The sequence below is a fragment of the Babylonia areolata genome, chromosome 12 (genome assembly GCF_041734735.1).
Source record: "Babylonia areolata isolate BAREFJ2019XMU chromosome 12, ASM4173473v1, whole genome shotgun sequence".
Lineage (NCBI taxonomy): Eukaryota > Metazoa > Mollusca > Gastropoda > Neogastropoda > Buccinidae > Babylonia > Babylonia areolata.
This window is the reverse complement of record NC_134887.1, coordinates 1,442,434-1,456,164: the sequence shown is the minus strand read 5'-3', so window position 1 is coordinate 1,456,164 and position 13,731 is coordinate 1,442,434. Positions and strand designations below refer to the sequence as shown.

The window sequence follows — 13,731 nt, the reverse complement described above, 5'->3', positions numbered from 1 at the left end:
GACAACACCCCCCCCCCATCCCCCAGACAGACAGACAGAGGATGGTGTGACAACACCCCCCCCCATCCCCCAGACAGACAGAGGATGGTGTGACAACCCCCCCGCCATCCCCCAGACAGACAGACAGAGGATGGTGTGACAACACCCCCCCCCCATCCCCCAGACAGACAGACAGAGGATGGTGTGACAACACCCCCCCCCATCCCCCAGACAGACAGACAGAGGATGGTGTGACAACACCCCCCCCCCCCCATCCCCCAGACAGACAGACAGAGGATGGTGTGACAACACCCCCCCCCCCATCCCCCAGACAGACAGACAGAGGATGGTGTGACAACACCCCCCCCCATCCCCCAGACAGACAGACAGAGGATGGTGTGACAACACCCCCCCCCCCCACATCCCCCAGACAGACAGACAGAGGATGGTGTGACAACACCCCCCCCCCATCCCCCAGACAGACAGACAGAGGATGGTGTGACAACACCCCCCCCCCCCCATCCCCCAGACAGACAGACAGAGGATGGTGTGACAACACCCCCCCCCCATCCCCCAGACAGACAGACAGAGGATGGTGTGACAACACCCCCCCATCCCCCAGACAGACAGACAGAGGATGGTGTGACAACACCCCCCCCCCCATCCCCCAGACAGACAGACAGAGGATGGTGTGACAACACCCCCCCCCCCCATCCCCCAGACAGACAGACAGAGGATGGTGTGACAACACCCCCCCACCATCCCCCAGACAGACAGACAGAGGATGGTGTGACAACACCCCCCCCCCATCCCCCAGACAGACAGACAGAGGATGGTGTGACAACACCCCCCCCATCCCCCAGACAGACAGAGGATGGTGTGACAACACACCCCCCCCATCCCCCAGACAGACAGACAGAGGATGGTGTGACAACACCCCCCCCCCCCCCATCCCCCAGACAGACAGACAGAGGATGGTGTGACAACACCCCCCCATCCCCCAGACAGACAGACAGAGGATGGTGTGACAACCCCCCCCCCCCCCATCCCCCAGACAGACAGACAGAGGATGGTGTGACAACACCCCCCCCACCCCCCATCCCCCAGACAGAGGATGGTGTGACAACACCCCCCCCCCCATCCCCCAGACAGACAGACAGAGGATGGTGTGACCTTGGCAGTGTCTCCCTCCTCCACCCGTTGCTGCAGGGCGGTGATGAGCTGCTTGCTCTTGGCCTGGATGCTCTTCAGGGAGGCCTCCGACTCCCGGCACCTGGCCTCCACCTCCGCCCTCCCCACCCTCTCACTCTCCACCTCCCCCTTCAGTCGCTCCACTTGGCCTGTCCCCAACAGCCGTCACAACCACTGTCACCATCACTGTCACATCCACTGTCACCATCACAGCCACCATCACATTCACTGTCACCGTAATATCCAATGTCACCGTCACATCCACTGTCACTGTCACATCCACTGTCACAACCACTGTTACCATCACATCCACTGTCACCATCACAACTACTGACACATCCACTGTCACCATCACATCCACCGTCACAACCACTGTCACCATCACATCCACTGTCACTGTCACAACCACTGTCGCAACCAGTCACCATCAAATCCACCGTCACAACCACCATCACATCCACTGTCACCATCACAACCACAGTCATATCCACTGCCACATCCATTGTCACAACCACTGTCACCATCACAACAGCTGTCACATTCATCATAACAACAGCCGATACAACCACTGTCACCATCACGGTCACATCCACCATCACATTCACTGTCCACCATCACATCCACCGTCACATCCACCAGCACATTCACTGTCCACCGTCACATCCACCAGCACAACCACAACCGCCATCACACACACTGTCACAATCGGCATCAATATCACTGTCAAAAAACACCATCATCACAAACACTGTCACAATAGCCGTCACATCCACTGTCACAACAACCATGGTACTGACAAAACAAACATAAAATTTCAAACATGAACAAAAACACAAACAAAAATCAACATTTATTTCAAATTAAAATAAAGCTGGAGAGGCAAGGCCTTTAAGACTCACTTGTGATATGCACTTTATCCAATAAAGAGAGAGCGAAAAAGAATGGTTAAAAATGTGTTGTGTATCCAGTATTATCAAGCTTGGGAAAAGACGGCATCACGTTAAGGTCAGAAGCAAGAAGACTTACAAACAGTGCTGAGACACATCTGCCTATTAACAACTAAAATTAATATTTAAACTTATGGATTTTTTTTTTTTTTTAGTACAATACTGTAAATTCGGACTACAAGCCACAACTTTTCGCCCAAACTCGACCCCTGCAGCTAAAATAACAGTGGCTTGTTTATGGATTTTTCCCCATGTTGCGGGTTTTCTGATGATGCGTTCAGGTGAAATTAAGTTGTTGCCATCAGTTTCCAGTCTATTTATATTTTCACATTATGTTTCAAAACTGGTTTTGACTCTTCGTGAATTCAAAACTCACTGTTTAAGTGTGCTGTTGATAACTGTTAACGTTTTTTCCCTCTGAATTTACACACAGCCTTGACACACACAAAACATTCAGCTGAAGGCGATCAATCCGGCTATCGAAAAGGGAAACCGAGCTGCTGCCTATAACTTGGAGTGAATGAATCCATGCGGAGGTCTGTCGATGGATTCTGACAGCATGGGGAAAAAGTAAAACAATCTACAATTGTCAACGGCTTTCGCAAAGCTGGACTCTTGAATGTAGCAGACAAGAGAGAAGCCACCAGCTCCAGCCAGCACGACTGGGATTCATCTGACAATGACAATGAGGACAAGACCAGCGATGCCATGGCAGAAGAAGCTGTGCTTCTGTTGTTCAATTCTGACACTGAAGACGAAGCTTTCAGTGGCTTCACTGGAAATGATGACAAATACCAGTAATTGTTAGTGTGTGTGTTAGTGTGTATCTTTGATGTAGCTGTATTTTTCTTTTTGTGCTGCTTTGTCACTGAATGTTGATCTAAGTGGTGCTTTGTGCACGCCTGACAGGTTTCTATGGCTGTTCAGTTTCTCACTTTTTGTGCTGCTTTGTCACTGAATGTTGATCTAAGTTGTGCTTTGTGTACGCCTGACAGGTTTCTATGGCTGTTCAGTTTCTCACTTTTTGTGATTAATTTTTGGAAGTTTCTTGCTTATGTTTTTTTGTGCAACATATGTGGCTTACAAACCAGGGTGGCTTGTGTGTGTTCAAATTCCAGTTTTTGAAAAAAATTCAGTGGATGCGGCTTATATAATGATGTGCTCAACAGTCCAAATTTGATGGTAATTTGATTATTGTATTTGAGGTGATAACACTTTAAATCATGTTATTTTGATGTTTCTAAATTATATAAGAAATTTCTTTATGTTCGTGATAAAGGAGATGTTGTCACCGCCTCCTGCACACTGCAGCATGTAGCTGTGTTCTCCAGATTTATGCAGATCAGAGTATGCTAGGCCTACTGAAACTGAGAGATTCCATTGATAACATTTTTGTTTTGTTCATTCTAGTTAATTCAGTATCTAATTTAGAATATTCATATGCACTAAGCATGCTGATGGTTTGTTAGTATCATTGTATGAGTTGTGTCCAGAATCTGTACTGCTTTTCTTTTAATTTGGAACCAGAAAAACAATGTGATGCCATCTTCAAACCCAAACACATGTTCCGGGAAATGGGAAAGCATCATTATCATTTTCTGGATCTGAGGATTATGTATCAGCATGGCCAGGGGAGCTGGATCTGCCTTGTCTTTTGAAACGTTTCAACAGGAAGGTGGTGACAACAACAGTGAGGACACTGACAACACCTGACGCTTTCTTCAGTCCTGAACTGACAACACCTGACGCTTTCTTCAGTCCTGAACTGACAACACCTGACGCTTTCTTCAGTCCTGAACTGACAACACCTGACGCTTTCTTCAGTCCTGAACTGACAACACCTGACGCTTTCTTCAGTCCTGAACTGACAACACCTGACGCTTTCTTCAGTCCTGAACTGACAACACCTGACGCTTTCTTCAGTCCTGAACTGACAACACCTGACTCTTTCTTCAGTTCTAAACTGACAACACCTGACGCTTTCTTCAGTCCTGAACTGACAACACCTGACGCTTTCTTCAGTTCTAAACTGACAACACCTGACACTTTCTTCAGTCCTGAACTGACAACATCTGACGCTTTCTTCAGTCCTGAACTGACAACACCTGAGTCTTTCTTCAGTTCTAAACTGACAACACATGACGCTTTCTTCAGTCCTGAACTGACAACACCTGACGCTTTCTTCAGTCCTGAACTGACAACACCTGACGCTTTCTTCAGTCCAACTATCCAATCAGACATCAGTTCTAAACTGACAACACCTGACCCTTTCTTCAGTCCAACTATCCAATCAGACATCAGCTGTGAGCAAGTGACCATGACTGACAGTGAAGGTGCAGCACTTTGATGTGATTTGAGAAGAGGGGGAGGAGAGGAAGGGAACTGGTGTCAGACAACAGGTCAAAGGGCAGGGAACTGGTGTCAGACAACAGGTCAAAGGGCAGGGAACTGGTGTCAGACAACAGGTCAAAGGGCAGGGAACTGGTGTCAGACAACAGGTCAAAGGGCAGGGAACTGGTGTCAGACAATAGGTCAAAGGGCAGGGAACTGGTGTAAGACAACAGGTCAAAGGGCAGGGAACTGGTGTCAGACAACAGGTCAAAGGGCAGGGAACTGGTGTAAGACAACAGGTCAAAGGGCAGGGAACTGGTATCAGACAATAGGTCAAAGGGCAGGGAACTGGTGTAAGACAACAGGTCAAAGGGCAGGGAACTGGTGTAAGACAACAGGTCAAAGGGCAGGGAACTGGTGTCAGACAATAGGTCAAAGGGCAGGGAACTGGTGTAAGACAACAGGTCAAAGGGCAGGGAACTGGTGTAAGACAACAGGTCAAAGGGCAAGGAACGGGTTCAGACAATAGGTCAAAGGGCAGGGAACTGGTGTAAGACAACAGGTCAAAGGGCAGGGAACTGGTGTAAGACAATAGGTCAAAGGGCAGGGAACTGGTGTCAGACAATAGGTCAAAGGGCAGGGAACTGGTGTCAGACAATAGGTCAAAGGCCAGACAGACAGCAGGGCGGGGACATAGCACCCACTTGTCACTCAACTGTCATTTCACAGTAATCAACTGCTGGGAATGGCAACAGCCAATAATCCACAAGTTTCTTGAATCCCAGGGTTGAGAGAATGATGACAGACGGGAATCATGTGGTTTTTCATTTTTTTGCACTTTTTCTCATTGATCAGTTGACCGATTTTTGCAGAGACAAAGCAGATGCACAGCAGACACCTTGCTGGGTCAGTTCCAGCCAGGGGAAAGGGAACATCATCAAAGCGCTCTCTCCCTTAACCAGTTCAGTGCCAGAGAATTTTGTAAAAAAAAAAGTGCTCTCCCCTTGCCAGGAAATTTCAAGGATTCAGGGGTAACAAATCACCAAAACTTCTAGCACAAAAGCTGTGGGTGATACAGAAAGAAAGTAAACGTTTTTGTGAAGGAAAATGAGTGTAGATTCTGCTTCTGGGCTCTTTTACCCAATTAGGTTGATTGTAGATAACTGTTCAGTCATGTAAAGTTAAGATAATAATTTTTGTGCAACAAAAAAGTCTATTTCATCCTCTACATAATAACATCCAAAAAGAAAAAAACAACATACAGCTGGAAATAACATGCCTATTATCAGATTATACCTGTAGAAGAAATTAAAACAGGCTATAAGTTCATAAAAACAAGTCACAGCTTGTGCAGACATGTAAGTAAATCACTGTCCCAACAATGACAAAGGTGGGTAAAGTCAACGTAAAAGGTCAATCATGGTCTCAGAAACTGAGCTGGCAAGCTTTCTGACAGCTACGAGCATTCGGGAGTGACAGGGTGAAGTTCGTTGATGACATTCACTCCTTTCAAGTTGCATGTGGGCCGAATGAAGTGTCTGCTGTGCATCCGGCTTGCCACCTCTTCAAACAAGGCAACCATCTGATTCAGTGAAAAAAGCGTGAAAAACAAAAAGCACGTGTTTCACGTCCAGTGCAGGTTTCACCCTGCATTTCATGAAAATCGTGGAGCATTGGTTGTCAATCCTACAGTCTGCATTAAAATGGGAGCACACTCATTCCCTAAAAGCCACGCCCCCTTCATGAACTCTGGCTGACATTCGACACATCGTCTTACATCACTCCTCTCCCTCCCCTCCCCTTCTTCCAGCGCTGGCTACTCGTATTCTGTCAGTCATAAACACTTGTTCAAAAAAGCTGTCTGATTGGATAGATGGACTGAATTACCATCAAATGGGGCTGTCAGTTTCGTCGCTGTCACTGACCTTCGTTTTCAAACCAATCATCAGACAAGAGAGATCCTTCTCCATCGCAAAATCTGTCCATTACCACAAGCAGAGCTTTCAGAATTGTGTAAATCTGCTGACTGTGACAATCTGCTTTACTGGACACAGTTTTCAACGAATGTTTTTGCACATGATGCAACCCCCTTTTCCATGCACGCATCATGTGGTCAGTTAGCAAATTATTATCCAGTAGAAAGGGGTCTTCTACCTGATGAATGTTCATTCAAATAGTATTTTTATTATCCAGACACATCAAACTAACTGATTAAAGTCTGTTTATGTGAACTGAACCAAACTCCAATGAAGGAAAAATCAGAACATATGCAGGACATCAGTGGACATCTTATAAACAATATGGCAATACTTTATGTAGGACGTCAGCTGATGTCTTATAGGCACTCTACTGGTTAAAGGGGGATGCTCTTAGGTATAAGAAAAATTTAATGGTTCACTCTCTCCCCTACAGAGGGATGCTCTTAGGTGTAAGAAAAACTTAATGGTTCACTCTCTTCCCTACAGAGGGATGCTCTTAGGTGTAAGAAAAACTTAATGGTTCACTCTCTTCCCTACAGAGGGACGCTCTTAGGTGTAAGAAAAATTTAATGGTTCACTCTCTTCCCTACAGAGGGACGCTCTTAGGTGTAAGAAAAACTTAATGGTTCACTCTCTCCCCTACAGAGGGATGCTCTTAGGTGTAAGAAAAACTTAATGGTTCACTCTCTTCCCTACAGAGGGACGCTCTTAGGTGTAAGAAAAACTTAATGGTTCACTCTCTTCACTACAGAGGGACGCTCTTAGGTGTAAGAAAAACTTAATGGTTCACTCTCTTCCCTACAGAGGGACGCTCTTAGGTGTAAGAAAAACTTAATGGTTCACTCTCTTCCCTACAGAGGGACGCTCTTAGGTGTAAGAAAAACTTAATGGTTCACTCTCTTCACTACAGAGGGACGCTCTTAGGTGTAAGAAAAACTTAATGGTTCACTCTCTTCACTACAGAGGGACGCTCTTAGGTGTAAGAAAAACTTAATGGTTCACTCTCCCCCTCCCCTCCCCAACACACACAACCCAACACACCACCCCCTCCCCAACACACACAACCCAACACACCCCTCCTCTCACAACACACACAACTCAACACCCCCCTCCCCTCACAACACACCTCCCACTCTCCCCAACACACCTCCCCCAAAACCCACCCCCCACTCTCTTCCCAATCTCCACTCCCCCCTACATCACATACACACTTCCTCCCCCCCTCACACATGTGTACATCCTTAAATTATCTACACTGTTGCTGTCATCATTATTTCCAGTTTCATCTTTTTACATCTGATACATTACTGGTTTACACAATAACATGGTCTCTTAATTCTTCTTTCTTACCTATGTATCAAATTACATGTGTATGTTAGCATGGGGATGTTTAAGTGAACGCTCTTAGTGCACAGAACTTCAAGTATATGAGCAACAGCAAGATGTTTTAATAAAACAAACACAACACACACTCCACTCCTAACCCAACACACACAACACACACTCCACTCCTAACCCAACACACACTCCATTCCTAACCCAACACACACTCCACTCCTAACCCAACACACACTTCACTCCTAACCCAACACACACTCCACTCCTAACCCAACACACACTTCACTCCTAACGCAACAATACAACACACACTCCGTTCCTAACCCAACACACACAACACACACTCCACTCCTAACCCAACACACACTTCACTCCTAACGCAACAATACAACACACACTCCATTCCTAACCCAACACACACAACACACACTCCACTCCTAACCCAACACACACAACACACACTCCACTCCTAACCCAACACACACAACACACACTCCACTCCTAACCCAACACACACAACACACACTCCATTCCTAACCCAACACACACAACACACACTCCACTCCTAACCCAACACACACAACACACACTCCACTCCTAACCCAACACACACAACACACACTCCACTCCTAACCCAACACACACAACACACACTCCACTCCTAACCCAACACACACAACACACACTCCACTCCTAAACCAACACACACTCCACTCCTAAACCAACAAAAACAACACACACTCCACTCTAACCTAACAAACACAACACACACACCACTCCTAAACCAACAAAAACAACACACACACCACTCTAACCCAACAAAAACAACACACACTCCACTCCTCCTAACCCAACACACACTCCACTCCTAACCCAACACACACTCCACTCCTAACCCAACACACACTTCACTACTAACCCAACAAATACAACACACACTCCACTCCTAACGCAACAATACAACACACACTTCACTCCTAACCCAACACACACTCCACTCCTAACCCAACACACACTCCACTCCTAACCCAACACACACTTCACTACTAACCCAACAAATACAACACACACTTCACTCCTAACGCAACAACACACACTTCACTCCTAACCCAACAAATACAACACACACTCCACTCCTAACCCAACAAATACAACACACACTCCACTCCTAACCCAACAAATACAACACACACTTCACTCCTAAAGCAACAAACACAACACACACTTCACTCCTAACCCAACAAATACAACACACACTCCACTCCTAAACCAACAAAAACAACACACTTCACTCCTAAAGTAACAAACACAACACACACTTCACTCCTAACCCAACAAATACAACACACACTCCACTCCTAACCTAACAAACACAACACACACTTCACTCCTAACCCAACAAACACAACACACTTCACTCCTAACCCAACAAACACAACACACACTTCACTCCTAACCCAACAAACACAACACACACTCCACTCCAAAGCCCTCCCACCCTCAAAAAAAACAAAACCCCAGACCCCAGCTCCACCCCCCAGACCCCACACTGACCAGCCTTGGCCTGCAGAGAGCTGATCTCCTGGGTGAGGGCGTCCTCCATGCGCTGCTTCTCCTCCTGCTCCGACAGCAGCTGTGAGCGCAGGAACACCTGTTCGCCCTTCAGCGTCTCCTCCAGGTGCTCCTTGGCCACCTTGGCCGCTATGATCTCCTCACGGTACCTCAGCAGCAGCAGCTGCATCTCCTGTCACACAGGTGTTCCATGCATCTGTCACACAGGTGTTCCATACATCTGTCACACAGGTGTTCCAGTAACGTGTAGTGCTTAGCTACGTCTGTCACACAGGTGTTCCAACGTGTGGTGCTTAGCTACGCCTGTTACACAGGTGTTCCAGTAACATGTGGTGCTTAGCTACGTCTGTTACACAGGTGTTCCAGTAACGTGTAGTGCTTAGCTACGTCTGTCACACAGGTGTTCCAGTAACGTGTGGTGCTTAGCTACGTCTGTCACACAGGTGTTCCAGTAACGTGTGGTGCCTAGCTACGTCTGTCACACAGGTGTTCCAGTAACGTGTGGTGCCTAGCTACGTCTGTCACACAGGTGTTCCAGTAACATGTGGTGCTTAGCTACTTCTGTCACACAGGTGTTCCAACGTGTGGTGCTTAGATACGTCTGTCACATAGGTGTTCCAACAACACAGGGATACTTGTGGATGCTCAGATTTAGGGCCAATCCTCCGTCAGAGACCAGCCTCTAAGTGCCTTACAAACACAACAGGCTGCCTACCTGAGTGCAGCCGACAGAGAGCTGCCTTTGGGTGCTCATCATTCGTTTCCTGAGTCATTCAGTCAGGTTTCAGTCATGCACACACACACTCACACAGATATCTAACAAACCAAAAAAACAACAAAGAATCCCAACAACAAAAAAAGTTAAAAAAACAACAACAAAAAACCCCACATCAACATGCAAACAACCTCACAATCATAATTAGACATCTTACACTCACACACACACACACACACTCTCTCTCTCTCTCATAAACTCTCTCACACACACTCTCATTCATGCACACACACACACACACTTCAACACACACACACATGCTCCTAGACACACATAAACACACAGAGACTCACAATAACTCTACACTATGCACACATACACAGACATACACACACACAGTCACATTAACAAAAACATGAATACACACAAACTCACACTAGACACAGACACAGGCACTGACACACAGAGACACACACAGACACAGAGAGTCACACACACACACACACACACACACACACACACACACATACCACCAACACCACACAAAGTCAGACACACACACCACACAGACACACACACCTCACAGACAGACACACACACCTCACAGACACACACACCACACAGACAGACACACACACCACACAGACACACACACCACACAGACACACACACACCACACAGACACACACACACCACACAGACAGACACACACACCACACAGACACACACACCACACAGACAGACACACACACCACACAGACAGACACACACACCACACAGACAGACACACACACCACACAGACAGACACACCACACAGACACATCACACAGACAGACACACACCACACAGACACACACCACACAGACACACACACACCACACAGACACATCACACAGACAGACACATGCCACACAGACCGACACATCACACAGACAGACACACACCACACAGACACACCACACAGACAGACACACACACCACACAGACACACCACACAGACAGACACACACACCACACAGACAGACACACACACCACACAGACACACCACACAGACAGACACACACACCACACAGACACACCACACAGACAGACACACACACCACACAGACACACCACACAGACACACCACACAGACAGACACACACACCACACAGACACACCACACAGACAGACACACACACCACACAGACAGACAGACACACCACACAGACAGACACACCACACAGACAGACACACACACCACACAGACACACCACACAGACACACCACACAGACAGACACACCACACAGACACACCACACAGACACACCACACAGACAGACACACCACACAGACAGACAGACACACACACCACACAGACACACCACACAGACAGACAGACACACCACACACACACACCACACAGACACACCACACAGACAGACACACACACCACACAGACAGACACACACACCACACAGACACACCACACAGACAGACACACACACCACACAGACACACCACACAGACAGACACACACACCACACAGACACACACACCACACAGACAGACACACACACCACAACAGACACACCACACAGACAGACACACACACCACACAGACACAACACACAGACAGACACACACACCACAACAGACACACACACCACACAGACACACACACCACACAGACACACCACACAGACACACACACACACCACACAGACACACCACACAGACAGACACACCACACAGACACACACACCACACAGACAGACACACACCACACAGACAGACACACACACCACACAGACACACACACCACACAGACACACACACCACACAGACAGACACACACACCACACAGACACACCACACAGACAGACACACACACACCACACAGACACACCACACAGACAGACACACACACCACACAGACACACACACCACACAGACAGACACACACACCACACAGACACACCACACAGACAGACACACACACCACAAAAGACACACACACCACACAGACACACACACCACACAGACACACCACACAGACACACACACACACCACACAGACACACCACACAGACAGACACACCACACAGACAGACACACACACCACACAGACACACCACATAGACAGACACACACACCACACAGACAGACACACACACCACACAGACACACCACACAGACACACACACCACACAGACAGACACACACACCACACAGACAGACACACCACACAGACAGACACACACACCACACAGACACACCACACAGACAGACACACACACCACACAGACAGACACACACACCACACAGACACACCACACAGACAGACACACACACCACACACACACAGACACACACCACACCACACAGACAGACACACACACCACACAGACACACCACACAGACAGACACACAGACACACCACACAGACAGACACACACACCACACAGACACACCACACAGACAGACACACACACCACACACACACAGACACACACACACACCACACCACACAGACAGACACACACACCACACACACACACACCACACCACACACACACACACACACACACACCACACACACACAGACAGTGAGAGGAGAGAGTAGCAAGACAGACCTCCAGGTTGTTGGGCAGATTGATGTCTTCGTTCTGCAGCTGCTGGGCTGTCTTGGAATGCTTCCCCACCAGACCGTCATTCTCTCTCTGCAGCTTGGTCAGCTGTCACACACACACACACACACACACACTGCTGTGTACACTGGGCCCACTGCCTCTGTCTGTCTCTCTCACTCTCTCTGTCTGTCTGTCTCTGTCTCTATCACTCTGTCTGTGTCTCTATCACTCTCTCTGTCTGTCCCTATCACTCTCTCTCTGCCTGTCTCTGTCTCTATCACTCACTCTGTCTGTCTCTCTGTCTATCACTCTCTCTGTCTCTATCACTCTGTCTGTCTGTCTCTATCACTCTCTGTCACTCTCTCTGTCTGTCTCTGTCACTCTCTCTCTCTCTCTATCTGTCTCTATCACTCTCCCTGTCTCTATCACTCACTCAGTCTCCCAGTCTCTATCACTCTCTCTGTCTGTCTCTATCACTCTCTCTGTCTCTATCACTCTCTCTGTCTGTGTCTCTATCACTCTCTCTGTCTGTCTCTATCACTCTCTCTGTCTGTCTCTATCACTCTCTCTGTTTGTCTCTGTCTTTATCACTCTCTGTCTCCATCACTCTCTGTCTGTCTCTGTGTCTCTATCACTCTCTCTGTCTCTATCACTCTCTGTCTGTCTCTGTCTCTATCACTCACTCACTGTCTCTCAGTCTCTATCACTCTCTGTCTGTCTCTATCACTCACTCACTGTCTCTCAGTCTCTATCACTCTCTCTGTCTCTGTCATTCTGTCTGTCTCTGTCTCTATCACTCTCTCTGTGTCTGTCTGTGTCTCTATCACTCTGTCTCTATCACTATCTCTATCACTATCTGACTGTCTCTATCACTCTCTCAGTCTGTCTGTCTGTCTCTATCACTCTCTCAGTCTGTCTCTGTCTGTATCACTCTGTCTGTCTCTATCACTCTCTCTGTCTGTCTCTATTACTCTCTCTGTCTGTATCACTCTGTCTCTAATACTCTCTCTGTATGTCTCTGTCTCTATCACTCTCTCTGTCTCTGTCACTCTCTCTGTCTGTCTG

The 13,731-nt window shown here is 47.7% G+C and overlaps 1 protein-coding gene across 2 annotated transcripts in view; it reads right to left on the bottom strand.

The window, feature by feature from the left end:
* Positions 1 to 13,731, bottom strand: part of LOC143288300 (rab GTPase-binding effector protein 1-like) — a 112,045-nt gene that overhangs the window by 14,237 nt on the left and 84,077 nt on the right. For both annotated transcript variants that reach the window (XM_076596653.1, XM_076596652.1), the window contains exons 17-19: positions 12,670 to 12,771; positions 9,320 to 9,509; positions 1,153 to 1,319 (exon numbers count right to left, since the gene is read on the bottom strand). In XM_076596653.1, the coding sequence (XP_076452768.1) occupies positions 1,153 to 1,319; positions 9,320 to 9,509; positions 12,670 to 12,771 (459 nt within the window). The remainder of the gene's footprint in view (positions 1 to 1,152; positions 1,320 to 9,319; positions 9,510 to 12,669; positions 12,772 to 13,731) is intronic.